The 20,256-nt window shown below is 42.2% G+C and overlaps 1 protein-coding gene across 2 annotated transcripts in view; it reads right to left on the reverse strand.

Annotated features, from left to right (window-relative positions):
- Positions 1 to 20,256, reverse strand: part of wdr11 (WD repeat domain 11) — a 150,314-nt gene that overhangs the window by 43,129 nt on the left and 86,929 nt on the right. For both annotated transcript variants that reach the window (XM_065023446.1, XM_065023445.1), the window contains exons 13-19: positions 18,909 to 18,984; positions 18,051 to 18,159; positions 16,174 to 16,298; positions 14,035 to 14,185; positions 1,823 to 1,929; positions 1,626 to 1,740; positions 345 to 516 (exon numbers count right to left, since the gene is read on the reverse strand). In XM_065023446.1, coding sequence (XP_064879518.1) covers positions 345 to 516; positions 1,626 to 1,740; positions 1,823 to 1,929; positions 14,035 to 14,185; positions 16,174 to 16,298; positions 18,051 to 18,159; positions 18,909 to 18,984 — 855 coding nt within the window. The remainder of the gene's footprint in view (positions 1 to 344; positions 517 to 1,625; positions 1,741 to 1,822; positions 1,930 to 14,034; positions 14,186 to 16,173; positions 16,299 to 18,050; positions 18,160 to 18,908; positions 18,985 to 20,256) is intronic.

Here is a 20,256-nt window from a genome sequence, read left to right on the forward strand (position 1 = left end):
ATTGCTAGTGTCAGATAACTACCCTTAATACTAAATGTTCAGTGTTCATCGCTCAACTATTTATATCAGTAGTTTGAACTACAATTTGACAATAAACAATGAAATATGGTAACTAATTAATTACTCCACTGTTCTCAGAGACTGTGGCAGGCTGCATCCTGATACTACTATGGATCTGCACACTATGGATTTAACAATGCTGAAAAGTCCCTTTAGCCGATTATTTCACCAATCCAATGATCAGAAATTCATGACTGGACTTCGGGAGAAGGGTGGAGAATCCGGGCGCAGCTCTACTTCCACTAAACCTATATGCCCTTTCTCTTCACTTCCCTCTCTCTCACCGGTCAGGTCTTGTTCATCCATCCTGTAGCTGGCAGACTTCATAGCCATCTCCAGCACACGGATGCAGCCGTCCTCAGAGGCTAACACCACCTTGTCAGAGGTGCACCAGTCGATGTCCAGGATACGATAGTTCACGTTCCGACCAATCCGCAGGCTGCTTACCATGTTCACCTACAGGGATCAGAGATCAGGGGGAGGAGCATGGATACACAACAGAAGCTCTGATTGGTCAGGGGAAGGTGCATTGTTATGTGATTGGTTTAGAAATGATGTGCTCCAATTGATTTGAGGTTGGATGTTAATTGGATAATATTTAGGATTAGATTGACAGATGATAGGAAGTAAAACGTTTACATAGTTCTCAAACCAACCTGTCAAACTGTCAAAATGAAACTTAAAATTGTCCATACAGATGTCTGTGTTTGAGTGTATGAGCGTGCGTGCGTGCGAGTAGGAGTCTGAGACAGCAGTCAAGAGAGCACTGGTGTGTTTGAGATCTCTCCTATATTTTTCCCTCTTCTTCATCCTTTCTCTCGCTCCCGCCCACGCCATCTGTTGCCTGCCGCGAAAGCTTCTCCAGCTTCTCGCTCTGTTGGTGCACATGCAATCCCCCATAGGAGATCCATATCTCTCCTTTACATGCAGCACTGGAGACTCACAATTCAGGTAAACAGAGTTCCTCTGTCCAGTGTTTGTGTTCTTTTGCCCATCTTAAATCTTTTATTTTTTAACAATGCCGACACTGCATTTCTGATCAATTTTATGTTATTTTAAATGGATAAAAACATTTGCTTTTCTTTCCAAAACAAGGACATTTCTAAGTGACCCCAAACTTCTGAACTGTAGTGTATATAAATAATCTTAACACATGGCTTTGTTGTACTAACACTTTCCTTTTTTGTAACACTGATTTTGCTGATAGCGGCTTTATTGAGGAAAGTGTTTTACTTGTAATGCCTACATGTGGTTTATCACCTTAGTGAAATGCACTGACTAAGAGCACCAGTAAATTACAGAAATACATACGATGCCTTAGGCAAATCATTCTGGGGAGGACCTTTGATGAAGGAGGGTCAATCAAAGTGCAGATCTTCAGACGATCATTTAGTGTGACACCCTATTTTGAATTCACACAAAGTCGAACTTTTAGCTAGTGGGACAATCTGTGTGAATTTGGCCCATAGGTTATTCTTGAAGTTTTGAACCTTGATAAAATTTACACGGAATGTCTCTAGATGAATTTACGAGAGGAAGGACCAATAGAGAAAAATAACTCTCACCTCTTTGGTGTCCCAGACTTCTGCCCCATCTGTGTACATGACCAGTAGCTTCTGGTTCCCTTTCCCAGGTGCGAAACGGATCTTCTTCACCCAACCACGGTGAGTAGGGATCCCCCTGGAACAAACATTGAGGTACTACACACACTCACGCATGCACGGATGAATGAACACACATGAGCACACACGTGACTTGTTACCTGGAGAGACGGGCCTTGAGGTCCCAGAAGTTGAGGTTCCCGTCCACATCACCGAGAACCAGAGTGTCTCCCTTCCAGGCGATGCACGCAATGCTACCCATACTGCCCTGCAACATACATAGGAAGAGAGGGTGATGGTGCTATGAGGTGAGGAGAGCAGAGCGGACAGCACAAACAACCCAAGCAACTTTAACCAAATAACTCTCACTCAGAAATTCCTACAATCACTCCATAATAATCCTCTGGTAATCGACTTAACCTCTTCAACCTATGGGGGCACTATGTCATTATTGGATAAAAAGACGTGCCCGTTTTAAGCGCAATATTTTGTCATGAAAAGATGCTCGACTATGCATGGAATTGACAGCCTTGGAAAGATAAAACTCTGACGTTTCCAAAACTGCAAAGATATTATCTGTGAGTGCCCCAGAACTAATGCTACAGACGAAACCAAGATGAAACTTCAAACAGGAAATGAACAGGATTTTTGACGCTGTGTTTACTAACGTCTCCTTATATGGCTGTGAATATGCTGTGAACGAGCTTATGCGCTCTGCCGTTCATCCAAGATGTCTGCAGCATTGTGGCGTATTTGTATGCATATCATTGGAAGATTGGCCCTAAGAGACTACATTTGCCAGGGGGCCGTCCGGTGTCCTTTGTCTAAATTGGTGCGTAATTCCCAGTGGCATTCATTTTACCTTGCGATACAGAAGGAGACTCATACTTCCAGGAACGATACATCATTGAAGAGATATGTGAAAAACACCTTGAGGATTGGTTCTAAACAACGTTTGCCATGTTTCAGTCGATATTATGGAGTTAATTTGGAAAAAAGTTCGGCGTTTGGATAACTGAATTTTCGTTTTTTTTTGGTAGCCAAACGTGACGCACCAAACGGACCGATTTCTCCTGCACAAAAAATCTTTCAGGAAAAACTGAACATTTGCTATCTAACTGAGTCTCCTCATTGAAAACATCCGAAGTTCTTCAAAGGTAAATGATTTATTGAATGTTTTTGCTGGTTTTTGTGAAAATGTTAACTGCTAATGCTAACGCTAAATGCTAACGCTAAATGCTAGTTTGCTATGGTAGAGAAGCATATTTTTGAAAATCTGAGATGACAGTGTTGTTAACAAAAGGCTAAGCATGAGAGCTAGCATATTGATTTAATTTCATTTGCGATTTTCATGAATAGTTAACGTTGCGTTATGGTATTGAGCTTGAGGCTATGATTACGCTACCGGATCCGGCATGGCTCGACGCAAGAAGTTAAAGAGGATCTGACATTGTTTTAGCAACATTAAATCTTATTAAAATATTAAGAGAGACATCTTAGATATGGTCATTCTTACGTTTTCATAAATTCATATGAATTTAAGGCATTTGGGATATTTCTATACCAATATAGTGTGGGAAAGTGGCCATGCATTTGGACAATTAATAGATAGAAACTGCAATGAATACATCTGTCTTACATCAGTGACAATGGCGCCGAAGGCTGACGTTTTGTGTGTCCCCAACCGATTGTGTTATTTGTTCGTTTATTTGCATTGTTTGTAACTTATTTCTAAGCTGATTTTGTACATAATGTTGCCTCTACCTTCTCTTATGACTGAAAATAACTTCTGGACATCAGGACTGCGATTACTCACTAATGACTGGCAGAATCCTTTTATTCCCTTTAACGACTGACGAGCCCGACGCAAGTTATATACTGCTTTCTCGTGAACAGGCCCAGATCCCAGTGATTTGCGTGAAGGGGAGACGGAGAAAAAGTGTTCAGAGGGCAGGCTCCCTTCTGAGAATTCGTAGGCAATCTAACAAACCCTCACTTCCTTCCATTCTACTAGCAAACGTCCAATCTTTGGAGAATAAAATCGATGACCTACACGGAAGATTAAACTATCAACCGGACATTCAAAACTGTAATATCTTATGCTTCACGGAGTGGTGGCTGAACGACGACACTATCAACATACAGCTGGCTGGTTATACGCTGTACTGGCAAGATGGCGGGGTGGTGGACTATGTATTTTGTAAATAACAGCTGGTGCACGATTTCTAAGGAGGTAGAGTATCTCATGATAAGCAGTAGACCACACGATCTACCTAGAGAGTTAACTGTATTTTTCATAGCTGTTTACATACCACCACAGACTGAGGATGGCACAGAGACAGCATTGAATGAGCTGTATTCCGTCATAAGCAAACAAGAAAACACTCACCGAGAGGCGGCACTCCTAGTAGCCGGAGACTTTAATACAGGGATACTTAAATCTGTTTCACCAAATTTCTATTAGCAAGTTAAATGTGCAGGCAGAGGGAAAAAAATGGGACCACTTTTACTCCACACAAAGACGCATACAAAGCTCTCTCTCGCCCTCCGTTTGGCAAATCTGACCATAATTCTATCCTCATGATTCCTGCTTACAAGCAACAATTTAATCAGGAAGCACCAGTGACTAGATCAATAAAAAAGCAGTCAGATGAAGCAGATGCTAAGCTACAGGACCGTTTTCCTAGCACAGACTGGAATATGTTCCGGGACTCCTCCGATGCCGATGAGGAGTAAACCACATCAGTCATTGGCTTCATCAATAAGTGCATCGATGACATCGCCATCACAGTGACCGTACGTACATACCCCAACAAGAAGCCATGGATTACAGGCAACAGCATTTTCACTTTTGGATGAATAGCGTGCCCAGAGTGAACTGCCTCCTACTCTGTCCCAGATGCTAATATATGCATATTATTATTAGTTTTGGATAGAAAACACTGAAGTTTCTAAAACTGTTTGAATGATGTCTGAGTATAACAGAACTCATATGGCAGGTGAAAACCTGAGAGAAATCCTACCAGGAAGTGGGACATCTGAGGTATGTAGTTTTTCAAAGCTTGGCCTACCGAATACACATTGAGATATGGATGAGGTTGCACTTCCTAGGGCTTCCACTAGATGTCAACCGTCTTTAGAAACTGGTTTGAGGATTCTACTATAAAGAAGGGGCTCATGAGACCTCTGAGTAGAGAGCAGAGAGCCTCGGTTTCATGACGTGCGATCCCGACAGGGTTACCTCTCGTTCCAATGCTTTTCTGAAGACAAAGTAATTCTCCAGTTGGAACATTATTGATGTTTTATGTTAAAAACATCCTAATGATTGATTCCATACATCGTTTGACATGTTTCTAAAGGACCATAACGGAACTTTTCGAGTTTTTGTCTGGACGAAATGTTCGCGCCTCATGAAGATGGATACTGGGCTGAACACGGTAACAGCAAGTGGCTATTTGGACATAAATTATGGAACTTTATGGAAGAAATCAGTCATTTATTGTCGAACTGGGATTCCTGGGAGTGCCTTCTGATGAAGATCATCAAAGGTAAGTGAATATTTATGGTGTTGTTACTAACTTGGTTGATTCCAAAATGGCGGATATTCCTCTGGCTGTTTTGGGCTCTGAGCGCCGTTCTCAGATTATGCTTTTTCCGTAAAGTTTTTGGGAAATCTGACACAGCGGTTGCATTAAGGAGAAGTCTATCTTTAATTCTGTGTATAACACTTGTATCTAGATGTCAACCATCAATAGACATTATAATGAGGCTTCTATGTTGTTGTGGGAGTGAATGAGAGCAGAATATATCAGATGTCCATCAAGCAGCCATTTTGTTGTCGCACTTTTTCCTCATGGTCGTCACTTGCGTTCCATTGCTCACGTAGACAAGAAGGAATACTCCGGTTGGAACTTTATTGAAGCTATATGTTAAAAACATCCTAATGATTGATTCTGTACTTAGTTTGAAAAGTTTATTCGACCAGTAATTTCACTTTTTGAGCGTTTGGATATGTAAACCAAACGCGCTAACAAAATAAGTTATTTGGACATAAATAAAGGACATTTTCGAACAAACAAACATTTATTGTAGACCTGGGATTCCTGGAGTGCTTTCTGGTGTAGATCATCAAAGGTAAGGGAATATTTATCATGTAATTTCTTGTTTATGTTGACGCCATCTTTGCGGATGTGGTGTTTTTACTTTTGAGCGCCGTCTCAGTTTATTTTTCCGTTGTGCTTATTGTGGTTTGGTGGATACCTAACAATCGTTTGTAGTGCTTTCACTGAAAAGCCTATTTGAAATCGGACACTATGGTGGGATTAACAACGAGAATAGCTTTAAAATGATATACAGTGGGGCAAAAAAGTATTTAGTCAGCCACCAATTGTGCAAGTTCTCCCACTTAAAAAGATGAGGCCTGTAATTTTCATCATAGGTACACTTCAACTATGACAGACAAAATGAGGAATTTTTCTGAAAATCACATTGTAGGATTTCTAATGAATTTATTTCAAATTATGGTGGAAAATAAGTATTTGGTCACCTACAAACAAGCAAGATTTCTGGCTCTCACAGACCTGTAACTTCTTCTCGGCTCCTCGGTCCTCCACTCGTTACCTGTATTAATGGCACCTGTTTGAACTTGTTATCAGTATAAAAGACACCTGTCCACAACCTCAAACAGTCACACTCTGTCCACTATGGCCAAGACCAAAGAGCTGTCAAAGGACACCAGAAACAAAATTGTAGACCTGCACCAGGCTGGGAAGACTGAATCTGCAATAGGTAAGCAGCTTGGTTTGAAGAAATCAACTGTGGGAGCAATTATTAGGAAATGGAAGACATACAAGACCACTGAAAATCTGCCTCACCCTGTGGGGTCAAAATGATCACAAGAACGTTGAGCAAAAACCCCAGAACCACACAGGGGGACCTAGTGAATGACCTGCAGAGAGCTGGGACCAAAGTAACAAAGCCTACCATCAGTAACACTACGCTGCCAGGGACTCTTAATCCTGCAGTGCCAGACGTGTCCCCCTGCTAAAGCCAGTACATGTCCAGGCTCGTCTGAAGTTTGCTAGAGAGCATTTGGATGATCCAAATTGGGAGAATGTTATATGGTCAGATCAAACCAAAATAGAACTTTGTTTTGTTTGGAGGACAAAAAACAGAGTTCCAGAGAACACCATACCTACTGAAGAACACCATACCTACTGTGAAGCAAGGGGGTGGAAACATCATGCTTTGGGGCTGTTTTTCTGCAAAGGGACCAGGACAACTGATCCGTGTAAAGGAAAGAATGAATGGGGCCATGTATCGTGAGATTTTGAGTGAAAACCTCCTTCCATCAGCAAGGGCATTGAAGATGAAACGTGGCTGGGTCTTTCAGCATGAAAATGATCCCAAACACATCGCCCGGGCAATGAAGGACTGGCATTTCAAGGTCTTGGAGTGCCCTAGCCAGTCTCCAGATCTCAACCCCATAGAAAATCTATGGAGGGAGTTGAAAGTCTGTGTTGCCCAGCAACAGCACCAAAACATCACTGCTCTAGAGGAGACCTGCATGGAGGAATGGGCCAAAATACCAGCAACAGTGTGTGAAAACCTTGTGAAGACTTACAGAAAACGTTTGACCTCTGTAATTGCCAACAAAGGGCATATATAACAAAGTATTGAGATAAACTTTTGTTGTTGACCAAATACTTATTTTCCACCATAATTTGCAAATAAATTCATTAAAAATCCTACAATGTGATTTTCTGGATTTTTTTTCTCATTTTGTCTGTCATAGTTGAAGTGTACCTATGATGAAAATTACAGGACTCTCATCTTTTTAAGTGGGAGAACTTGCACAATTGGTGAATGACTAAATACTTTTTTGCCCCACTGTATGTGCATGTATGTATGCATGTATGTATGTATGTATGTATAGAGTTGAAGTCGGAAGTTTACATTCACCTTCGCCAAATACATTTAAACTCAGTTTTTCACAATTCCTGACATTTAAACCAAGTAAAAACTCCCTGTCTTAGGTCAGTTAGGGTCACCACTTTATTTTAAGAATGTGAAATGTCAGAATAAAAGTAGAGAGAATGATTTATTTCAGCTTTTACTACTTTCATCACATTCCCAGTGGGTCAGAAGTTTACATACACACAATTAATATTTGGTAGCATTGCCTTTAAATAGTTTAACTTGGGTCAAACGTTTCAGGTAGCCTTCCACAAGCTTCCCACAATAAGTTGGGTGAATTTTGCCCATTCCTCCTGACAGACTTGGTGTAACTGAGTCAGGGATGTAAGGCCTCCTTGCTAGCACACATTTTTTTCAGTTCTGCCAACAAATTTTCTATAGGATTGAGGTCAGGGCTTTGTGATGGCCACTCTAATACCTTGACTTTGCTGTCCTTAAGCATTTTGCCACAACTTTGGAAGTATGCTTGGGGTCATTGTCCATTTGTCTTGAGATGTTGCTTCAAAATTTCCACATCATTTTCCCCTCCTCATGATGCCATCTATTTTGCGAAGTGCACCAGACCCTCCTGCAGCAAAGTACCTCAACAACAAAATGCTGCCACTCCAGTGCTTCAAGGTTGGGATGGTGTTCTTCGGCTTGCAAGCTTCCCCCTTTTTCCTCCAAACATAACGATAGTCATTATGGCCAAACAGTTCCATTTTTGTTTCATCAGACCAGAGGACACTTCTTTGCGATCTTTGTCCCATGTGCCGTTGAAAACCGTAGTCTGACATTTTTATGGAGGTTTTGGAGCAGTGACTTCTTCCTTGCTGAGGCAACCTTTTAGGTTATGTCGATATAGGACTCATTTTACTGTGGATATAGATAATTTACATTTACATTTAAGTCATTTAGCAGACGCTCTTATCCAGAGCGACATACAAATTGGTGCGTTCACCTTAAGACATCCAGTGGAACAGCCACTTTACAATAGTGCATCTAAATATTTTAAGGGGGGGGGGGGGGGTGAGAAGGATTACTTTATCCTATCCTAGGTATTCCTGAAAGAGGTGGGGTTTCAGGTGTCTCCGGAAGGTGGTGATTGACTCCGCTGTCCTGGCGTCGTGAGGGAGTTTGTTCCACCATTGGGGGCCAGAGCAGCGAACAATTTTGTACATGTTTTTTTTTTGTTTTTTTGTACGTGTTTCCTCCAGCATCTTCACAAGGTCCTTTGCTGTTGTTCTGGGATTGATTTGCACTTTTCGCACCAAAGTATGTTCATCTCTAGGAGACAGAACACATCTCCTTCCTGGGCGGTATGATGGCTGCATGGTCCCATGGTGTTTAATAGTTGCGTACTATCGTTTGTACAGAATTATTCAGCCCCCTTAAGTTAATACTTTGTAGCGCCACCTTTTGCTGCGATTACAGCTGTAAGTCGCTTGGGGTATGTCTCTATCAGTTTTGCACATCGAGAGACTGACATTTTTTCCCATTCCTCCTTGCAAAACAGCTCGAGCTCAGTGAGGTTGGATGGAGAGCATTTGTGAACAGCAGTTTTCAGTTCTTTCCACAGATTCTCGATTGGATTCAGGTCTGGACTTTGACTTGGCCATTCCATTCATTATTTTTGAACCATTCCATTGTAGATTTTGCTTTATGTTTTGGATCATTGTCTTGTTGGAAGACAAATCTCCGTCCCAGTCTCAGGTCTTTTGCAGACTCCATCAGGTTTTCTTCCAGAATGGTCCTGTATTTGGCTCCATCCATCTTCCCATCAATTTTAACCATCTTCCCTGTCCCTGCTGAAGAAAAGCAGGCCCAAACCATGATGCTGCCACCACCATGTTTGACAGTGGGGATGGTGTGTTCAGGGTGATGAGCTGTGTTGCTTTTACGCCAAACATAACGTTTTGCATTGTTGCCAAAAAGTTCAATTTTGGTTTCATCTGACCAGAGCACCTTCTTCCACATGTTTGGTGTGTCTCCCAGGTGGCTTGTGGAAAAACTTTAAACAACACTTTTTATGGATATCTTTAAGAAATGGCTTTCTTCTTGCCACTCTTCCATAAAGGCCAGATTTGTGCAATATACGACTGATTGTTGTCCTATGGACAGAGTCTCCCACCTCATCTCTGCAGTTCATCCAGAGTGATCATGGGCCTCTTGGCTGCATCTCTGATCAGTCTTCTCCTTGTATGAGCTGAAAGTTTAGAGGGACGGCCAGGTCTTGGTGGATTTGCAGTGGTCTGATACTCCTTCCATTTCAATATTATCGCTTGCACAGTGCTCCTCTTTTTGTATCCAAATCCGGCTTTAAACTTCTTCACAACAGTATCTCGGACCTGCCTGGTGTGTTCCTTGTTCTTCATGATGCTCTCTGCGCTTTTAACGGACCTCTGAGACTATCACAGTGCAGGTGCATTTATACGGAGACTTGATTACACACAGATGGATTGTATTTATCATCATTAGTCATTTAGGTCAACATTGGATCATTCAGAGATCCTCACTGAACTTCTGGAGAGAGTTTGCTGCACTGAAAGTAAGGGGCTGAATAATTTTGCACGCCCAATTTTTCAGTTTTTGATTTGTTAAAAAAGTTTGAAATATCCAATAAATGTCGTTCCACTTCATGATTGTGTCCCACTTGTTGTTGATTCTTCACAAAAAAATACAGTTTTATATATTTATGTTTGAAGCCTGAAATGTGGCAAAAGGTCGCAAAGTTCAAGGGGTCCGAATACTTTCGCAAGGCACTGTATATATAATAATATACACTGCTCAAAAAAATAAAGGGAACACTTAAACAACACAATGTAACTCCAAGTCAATCACACTTCTGTGAAATCAAACTGTCCAATTAGGAAGCAACACTGATTGACAATACATTTCACATGCTGTTGTGCAAATGGAATAGACAACAGGGGGAAATTATAGGCAATTAGCAAGACATCCCCAATAAAGGAGTGGTGACCACAGACCACTTCTCAGTTCCCATGCTTCCTGGCTGATGTTTTGGTCACTTGAATGCTGGCGGTGCTTTCATTCTATTGGTAGCATGAGACGGAGTCTACAACCCACACAAGTGGCTCAGGTAGTGCAGCTCATCCAGGATGGCACATTAATGCGAGCTGTGGCAAGAAGGTTTGCTGTGTCTGTCAGCGTAGTGTCCAGAGCATGGAGGCACTACCAGAAGACTGGCCAGTACACCAGGAGACGTGGAGGAGGCCGTAGGAGGGCAACAACCCAGCAGCAAGACTGCTACCTCCGCCTTTGTGCAAGGAGGAGCACTGCCAGAGTCCTGAAAAATGACCTCCAGCAGTCCACAAATGTGCATGTGTCTGCTCAAACGGTCAGAAACAGACTCCATGAGGGTGGTATGAGGGCCCGACGTCCACAGGTGGGGGTTGTGCTTACAGTCCAACACCGTGCAGGATGTTTGGCATTTGCCAGAAAACACCAAGATTGGCAAATTCACCACTGGCGCCCTGTGCTGTTCACAGATGAAAGCAGGTTCACACTGAGCACGTGACAGACGTGACAGAGTCTGGAGAAGCCGTGGAGACGTTCTGCTGCCTGCAACATCCTCCTGCATGACCGGTTTGGCGGTGGGTCAGTCATGGTGTGGGATGGCATTTCTTTGGGGGGCCGCACAGCCCTACATGTGCTCGCCAGAGGTAGCCTGACTGCCATTAGGTACCGAGATGAGATCCTCAGACCCCTTGTGAGACCATATGCTGGTGCGGTTGGCCCTGGGTTCCTCCTAATGCAAGACAATGCTAGACCTCATGTGGCTGGAGTGTGTCAGCAGTTCCTGCAAGAGGAAGGCATTGATGCTATGGACTGGCCCGCCCGTTCCCCAAACCTGAATCCAATTAAGCACATCTGGGACATAATTTCTCGCTCCATCCAGACCAGACTGTCCAGGAGTTGGCGGATGCTTTAGTCCAGGTCTGGGAGGAGATTCCTCAGGAGACCTTCCGCCACCCCATCAGGAGCATGCCCATGCATTGTAGGGAGGTCATACAGGCACGTGGAGGCCACACACACTACTGAGCCTCATTTAGACTTGTTTTAAGGACATTACATCAAAGTTGGATTAGCCTGTAGTGTGGTTTTCCACTTTAATTTTGAGTGTGACTCCAAATCCAGACCTCCATGGGTTGATAAATTTGATTTTCATTTTTGTGTGATTTTGTTGTCAGCACATTCAACTATGTAAAGAAAAAAGTATTTAATAAGAATATTTCATTCATTCAGATCTAGGATGTGTTATTTTAGTGTTCCCTTTATTTTTTTTGAGCAGTGTATTACAGTGCCACTTTACAATAGTGTTCCCTTTATTTTTTTGAGCAGTGTATTACAGTGCCCCTTGAACTTTGCGACCTTTTGCCACATTTCAGGCTTCAAACATAAAGATATAAAACTGTATTTTTTTTGTGAAGAATCAACAAGTGGGACACAATCATGAAGTGGAACGACATTTATTGGATATTTCAAACTTTTTTAACAAATCAAAAACTGAAAAATTGGGCGTGCAAAATTTGGCTTGTGGCAAACTGTTCAGTGTGAGTAGGCATAAAAGAACCAGCAATTTAAGGAAGTCAGTCCCGAAGGGAAAACAAAACGACACGAGGAGCCGCAGTCCCTCGCCACATAGTGCCGATGATGGTGATGCGCATGTCACAGGCAAGCAAAGTGAGCACAATTCTAACACAATGCAGAAGATTCCGACAGGAGATGAACAAAAGCCTGAGTAAGATGACAAGCTCCCATAGCTAAGCTGGAACAATCTGTTAAGGGACTCGGTGAAAGGGTGACTGAGGCAGAGAATCAAGTTAGAACAGTGGAAGATGGGTGCATTCGCACTGACCGCCTCTTCTCATACCTGCTACGGAGGGACAGACGGCTCTAGGACAGGTGTGAGGCACTCAAGAAGTTTATGAGGTGCAGCTTGAGACTCTACGGGGTCGCATAACATTTATAGTGTGCAGTGGGTTGAACACTTACTCAGAGACATGCTGAAACTACCACCAAACTTCCCTTTCTTACTGGAATGGTTTCAAATGTCATCTCATCGGCTTATAAAACATTAGGGACCAATTAAGGTAATAAGCAAGGCATTCATAGGGTAATTAAGAAAAAGAAAGTACTCTATCAGTTGAAACAACTTGGATGTCAGATTGCATTTCTGCAAGAAACACATTTATCGGATAACGAGCATGAGAAACTGAATAGAACATGAGCTAACTAGCTAGCCATTTCACATCACATCGTTACACCAGCCTAATCTCGGGAGTTGATAGGCTTGAAGTCATAAACAGAAGAGCTTCTGGCAAAACGCACGAAAGTGCTGTTTGAATGAATGCTTATGAGCCTGCTAGTGTCCACTCAGTCAGACTGCTCTATCAAATCATAGACTTAATTATAACATAATAACACACAGAAATACGAGCCTTAGGTCATTAATATGGTCGAATCCGGAAAAAACAAAACATTTATTCTTTCAGTGAAATACGGAACTGGTGGCATCCATCAGTCTAAATATTCCTGTTACATTGCACAACCTTCAATGTTATGTCATAATTACGTAAAATTCTGGCAAATTAGTTCGCAATGAGCCAGGCGGGCCAAACTGTTGCATATACACTGACTCTGCGTGCAATGAACGCAAGAGAAGTGACACAATTTCACCTGGTTAATATTGCCTGCTAACCTGGATTTCTTTTAGCTAAATAAGCAGGTTAAAAAATATATACTTCTGTGTATTGATTTTAAGAAAGGCATTGATGTTTATGGTTAGGTACACGTTGGAGCAACGACAGTCCTTTTTCGCGAATGCGCACTGCATTGATTATATGCAAGCAGGACACGTGAGATAAACTAGTAATATCATCAACCATGTGTAGTTATAACTAGTGATTATGATTGATTAAGTTTATTGCTAGCTAGCAACTTACCTTGGCTTCTTACTGCATTCGCCTCGTGAGGCAGGTGGTTAGAGCGTTGGACTAGTTAACCGTAAGGTTGCAAGATTGAATCCCTGAGCTGACAAGATAAAAATCTGCCCCTGAACAAGGCAGTTAACCCACCGTCATTGAAAATAAGATTGTGTTCTTAACAGACTTACCTAGTTAAATAAATATTAAATAAAGGTGTACATTTAAAAAAAAAAATTTTAAGGCAAAATCGGCATCCAAAATTACCGATTTCCGTTTGTTATGAAAACTTCAAATCGGCCCTAATTAATCGGCCATTGCAAATAAATCAGACGACCTCTACTGGAGAGTAAAGAGGAGAATGTAGAGTGTAGACTTAGCATGTACAATTACAGTAGCATGTACAATTACAGTAGCATTAGATCAGCATCCATGAAGGAGAAGATGGGAGAGGAGATTGAGTTAAGACTCACGTCTGGGGGAATGCGGGCACCGTCTTTGACGGTATTCCCCTCGACAGTGATGTGGTACACCTGTCCGTCTGTGTCTGTGAACACAAAGTGTTCCCTCGCTGAGATGGCCTGGCCTCCTCCCTCCGATTTACTTTCTGCATCCTGCAGAAGACTACAGACACATACAAACACATTTTACTAGTGAGGACCACTGATAAAGCGAGGGCTAGATCAGGGGTCAGCAACACGCAGGGCAAAACCAGACAACAATTTTTTGTCCCCTTTTAGATTTTAGTTTTTGTCAAAAAAAGACAAGGAATTCAGCTAAAAATGTGTTTAATTTAGGAAGTCTGTTCCCAAGTATTCCCATAAATAAAAAGTGACGTGATTGTGTCTCAATGTGATCAAGGTATGAAATTGTTATTTTCAAATGTATTTTTGGGCTTAGTTGTGGTCAATTTGTAGTGTACAGTATATTATAAATACATTCCGGCCAACCGATCATCCACTCATGACTAGATACACTACTGTTCAAAAGTTTGGGGTCACTTAGAAATGTCCTTGTTTTTGAAAGAATAGCAATTTTTTTTGTCCATTACAAAAACATCAAACTGATCAGAAAAACAGTGTAGACATTGTCAATGTTGTAAATGACTATTGTAGCTGGAAACGGCAGATTTTTTATGGAATATCTACATAGGCGCACAGAGGCCCATTATCAGCAACCATTACTCTTTGTGTTCCAATGGCACGTTGTGCTGCCGAATCCAAGTTTATAATTTTAAAAGGCTAATTGATCAAAGAACACCAGTCTCAACGTCAACAGCGAAGAGGCGACTCTGGGACGCTGGTCTTTTAGGCAGAGTTGCAAAGAAAAAGCCATATCTCAGACTGGCCAATAAAAATAAAAGATTAAGATGGGCAAAAGAACACAGACGCTGGCCAGCATCCCGGAGTCGCCTCTTCACTTTTGATGTTGAGACTGGTGTTTTGCAGGTAATATTTAATGGACCTGACAGTTGAGGACTTGTGGGGCGTCTTTCTCAAACTAGACACTAATGTACTTGTCCTCTTGCTCAGTTGTGCACCGGGGCTTCCCACTCCTCTTTCTATTCTGGTTACAGCCAGTTTACACGGTTCTGTGATGGGAGGAATACACAGCATCGTACGAGATCTTCAGCTTCTTGGCAAATTCTCGAATGGAATAGCCTTCATTTCTGAGAACAATGTCAGACTGACGAGATTCAGAAGAAAGGTCTTTCTTTTTGGCCATTTTGAGCCTGCAAATCGAGCCCACAAATGCTGATGCTCCACATACTCAACTAGTTTTATTGCTTCTTTAAATCAGGACAACAGTTTTTAGTTGTGCTAACATAATTGCAAATGATCAATATGCCTTTTAAAATGATACACTTGGATTAGCTAACAGAACGTGGCATTGGAACACAGGAGTGATGGTTGCTGATAATGGGCCTCTATATACTTATGCAGATATTCCATCCAGCTACAATAGTCATTTACAACATTAACAATGTCTACACTGTATTTCTGATCAATTTGATGTTATTTTAATGGACACATTTTTTTTGCTATTCTAAGTGACCACAAACTTTTGAAAGGTAGTGTACGTGTTCATGAGAGAGCTTCCCATAGAGGGGTCATAATAGTCCGTAGGCCAGACCGTTCGGACGCTACAGACGTGTCTGTGAGAAACGTGCTTTTCTTTCAAAAAGAAGGACATTTCTAAGTGAATCCAAACCTTTGAATGGTAGTGAAGAAACAGTGGGAAAAGTATTTGATACACTGCCGATTTTGCAGGTTTTCCTACTTACAAAGCATGTAGAGGTCTGTAATTTTTATCATAGGTACACTTCAACTATGAGAGACGGAATCTAAAACAAAAATCCAGAAAATCACATTGTATGATTTTTAAGTAAAAACCTGCAAAATCGGCAGTGTATCAAATACTTGTTCTCCCCACTGTACCTACACCACGTCTCACCCCGAGAAACACACACACAATATTAAGAAAGACACATCGAGAATTTTCAATGAATTTATGATGAGTAGGGCCAGGAGTTTTTTCTGACCATTTGGCAAAACTCTAGGTCTTAGTGCTGAGGTGCGACCCACCCCCCTTCATGCCCCCTGCTCTCTGACCTGATAACGGAGGACTCCACGCTGCTCTGCTCGGTGTCAGACAGAGTGGTATATCTGGCCATGGCCTCCCGTGCTAACAACTGTTTCTTCTTCAGACTCTTCAGGTTGTGGGAGGGGGACCACTCCTGCACACACAAACGCAAAAAGTGCATGACCCACACAGACACACACACACACAGTTCATGGAGATTTCTTCAGCTGCCTGACATCTTGAAGAACACGATTGTTGGTGGACAAACGTTGAGATTTATTTTCCTTGGAACCACACCAACAAATTCACAAAAGAGCTCCACTCTTTCCCATACCCTGTTTCATCATTCAGGATTGCGGCCAAAACAACTGCCCCATTTTGCCCGGAGGGTGCAATCAATGTGGAAATGAGCAGGCAGTAAGGGGCTGGGGAGAGAATGTATTATTAACGTAACTGTGGCTGCTATTTGCAGTGTCTCAGACTTTCCAGCCCACATCACTCTCCATTTATCCGTTTTTCTTGGGACTAATGTAGCGATGTCCTTGCTGAGAGAGGATAACTTTCCCAACTAATCTTCCAAATTGAAAATATAAAAATATGTGTACACAGGAGTACAGTGCATTCAGAAAGTATTCACACCCCTTGACCTTTCCACATTTTGCTACATTACAGCCTTATTCGAAAATTTCTGAAATTAAATGTTTCCCTCAATCTACACACAATACCCCATAATGACAAAGAACTGGTTTTAGATTTTTTTGTAAACGTATAAAAATATAAAAAAACTGAGATATTACATTTACATTAGTATTCAGACCCTTTACTCAGTACTTTGTTGAAGCACCTTTGGCAGCGATTACAGACTTCAGTCTTCTTGGGTATGATGCTACAAGCTTGGCACACCTGTATTTGTGGAGTTTCTCCCATTCTTCTCTGCAGATCCTCTCAAGCTCTGTCAGGTTGGATGGGGAGCGTTGGTCTTAGATCAGGTTCAAGTCTGGGCTCTGGCTGGGCCATTCAAGGACATTCAGAGACTTGTCCCAAAGCCACTCCTGCATTGTTTTAGCTGTGTGCTTAGGGTCATTGTCCTGTTGTAAGGTGAACCTTCGCCACAGTCTGAGGTCCTGAGGACTCTGGAGCAGGTTTTCATCAATGATCTCTACGTACTTTGCTCCGTTCATCTTTCCCTTGATCCTGACTAATGTTCCAGTCCCTACCTTTGAAAATCATCCCCACAGCATGATGCTGCCACCACCATGCTTCACCATAGGGATGGTGCCAGGTTTCCTCCAGATGTGTCGCTTGGCATTTAGGCCAAAGAGTTCAATCTTGGATTTTCACACCAGAGAATCTTGTTTCTCACAGTCATTGAATCCTTTAGGTACCTTTTGGCAAAATCCAAGTGGGCTGTCATGTGCCTTTTACTAAGGAGTGGCATCAATCTGACCAATCTACCATAAATGCCTGATTGGTGGAGTACTGCAGAGATGGTTGTCTTTCTGGAAGATTCTCCCATCTCTAGAGAAGAAAGTTGGAGTTCTTTCAGATTGACCATTGGGTTCTTGGTCACCTAATTGACCAATTCCCTCCTACCCCAATTGCTCAGTTTGTCCAGGCGGCCAGCTCTAGCAAGAGTCTTGGGTGGTTCCAACCTATTTTTAGTTTTGTCATCATTATGTATAACTGTGTGTACATTGATGATAATTAAAAATATATATATATTTTTAGAAAAGGCTGTAATGTAACAAAATGTGTAAAAAGTAAAGGGGTCTGAATACTTTCCGAACGCACTGGATAGACACAGAATAATCAACACAAAGACTCTTGGAGAGTATTGCCTCAGTTTACAATGCCTAGGTGTATATGCATGTATGCTATGGTGTTTCTGTGTGTGTGTGTTCAGTACCAGTGCAGTGACAGTGGGGAAGTTCTTGGCCATCTCTCGTAGCAGGGTGCCGGTCCTGACGTCCCACAGCTCCAGAGGCTTGTCTCTGAACACCACCACTAGGTACTGCCTGTAGGGTACAACACACACACCACAGTACAGGAACATCACAGTCTGTACCATCAAAATCATCCCCATGTGCTCTATGGGACACTTTCTCTCTCAAAGACACACACATCAGTGCACACGCAAGCACGCACAAACAGATTTCAAACATCCATTCTTTGTGTGAAGGGCGCCCTGTGCTGTCCTGGAGTTCATGCTGTTCTAGGGAAAGAACAAATAGCATCAGAATATAAATTAGCTCTCAGGGAACAGAGACAAAGAGCAGAAGCATTACACTGATACAGTACTTTGTCTGAAGTTTCATTAAGGGTGCTTTGTCCTGATGAGACAGCTGAGCCCTTGCAAAGGTAAATCTCTCACCCTCCCTCTTTTGTCTAACACTCTCTTTACCCCTCACAATCTCCGGCTCGCCCTTTCTCTCAATCGCTCTCTCTCACCATCCCCCTCTCTATATTTCTCCCTCCCTCCCTTCCCTCCCTCCTTCATGCATACACGCAGAGAGCTCTTTAGAGGGGCTTTAGCCATCAAAAGCATGTGCTTCTGAAAACAGCTCAGTAGCAGGAACAGAATGAGAGAGTATGCCCTGGACAATTAAAGGGAATGGATATCCCTTGACGGCACATAGGCTTAATAAAAAAACACCCGGTGGGAAGACGAGAAAGAAAGAGGCGACAGTGGCAGTTAAGGTGAAGGGTGTGTGTGCGTACGTGAGTGTGGCAGGTGTAAAGAGGTGGCTGTGTGTAGGGGACTCACTTCAGATGAGACACTTTCATCATCTCAATGGCAGGCTCGTCATTCCCCTGTTCGCCTCGGAATGCAAAGCACCTGCCTGGGAGAGGAGAGGAAGGAGAGATCGAGAGAAAAATAGAGCATGAAATCATTCAACACCATGAAACACAAGGATGGTCATTTATATAGTAGCTAAAGAGTATAGGGCCTAAGATGGATCCCTGGGGAACCCCTGCATTACAGTTGTAAGACGTGGTGGTAATAACTTTGAATTTACGCCAGCTAAGAGAATGTGCCACTTTAGATCTGCTGCAGCGAACTCATTTTACTCACAAACAATATAATATTCTCATGAATCAAGTGTCCCTTATCTAATCAGAATGCCAGAAGGCAAAAACAAGATTACTGATAGAGGAAAATATAGTTTAGATAATCAATTATGTATACATTAATGATTAGAACCATTCATGCTAATACTTATGTTATGATTTGAAAAGTATGGGTTCTTAATTGTACTGTTACTGAAAATGTAAGCAGAAATGAATTGTGTCTGTGTCTCCTGGGAAAGGGATAAGATCGTTTTTCAAACTGATGAGAATGTTTTGGTTGGATTCCATTAGGGGAGAGGAGTTTATCCTTTAGACAGGTTGGTTGGAATGTAGAGTTAACGTGGGAGCGAGGCTGTGGTCGGTCCAACAGATAAGAAATGTCTGGGAGACGTTCCAGGCCTGATGAACAATGGGCTCTTGTGAGAATCAGAGAGAGGGTGTAACTGATGACGTCTTCTTTAGATTTAAAATGTAATGTTCTTTGTATTTTGGGTCAGTACTCATCAAGAATAAATGCTGAACTTGTTTTTAAGACTGGTCTCGGTGCTAATTTATGCAAATGATAAACTTACAACTTATCATGAATTAGAAATGAGTGTGAATTTAATTGGATTTGGCAATTAAACATAAAGGAATTTAGAATTCCTCTATCAATTACACCTCAGTTGTACTCTACTACACCAAAAAATGCTGATGCACTTTGCAGAGTACATTAAAGGAGGATGCCTGTAAAATGTACGAGTGAGAGAGCACAGCAATCCAAACTAAGCACAAGTAGGAGAGGTGGGAACTCCCAACAACTGCCTAAGATGTTTGTTGCAGGGGAAAAAGGGACGCAGATGAAGTGACAAGGCAAGGATGCAGGTGAAGAGACTGGGGAGTAGTGCAGGTGAGGCATCCGGCCTGTGTGTGTGTGTGTCACCCACAGCTTCTGATCACCGTCTCAATTACTGTTATCAGGACAGAGAAACCAGACACATGCTTTTACTCACACGGAAAATTCCAAACAAAAGAAAATGATAACAAATGACGATGATGAAATA

Source organism: Oncorhynchus nerka, linkage group LG10 (genome assembly GCF_034236695.1).
Source record: "Oncorhynchus nerka isolate Pitt River linkage group LG10, Oner_Uvic_2.0, whole genome shotgun sequence".
In the NCBI taxonomy this organism is placed as follows: Eukaryota; Metazoa; Chordata; class Actinopteri; order Salmoniformes; family Salmonidae; genus Oncorhynchus; species Oncorhynchus nerka.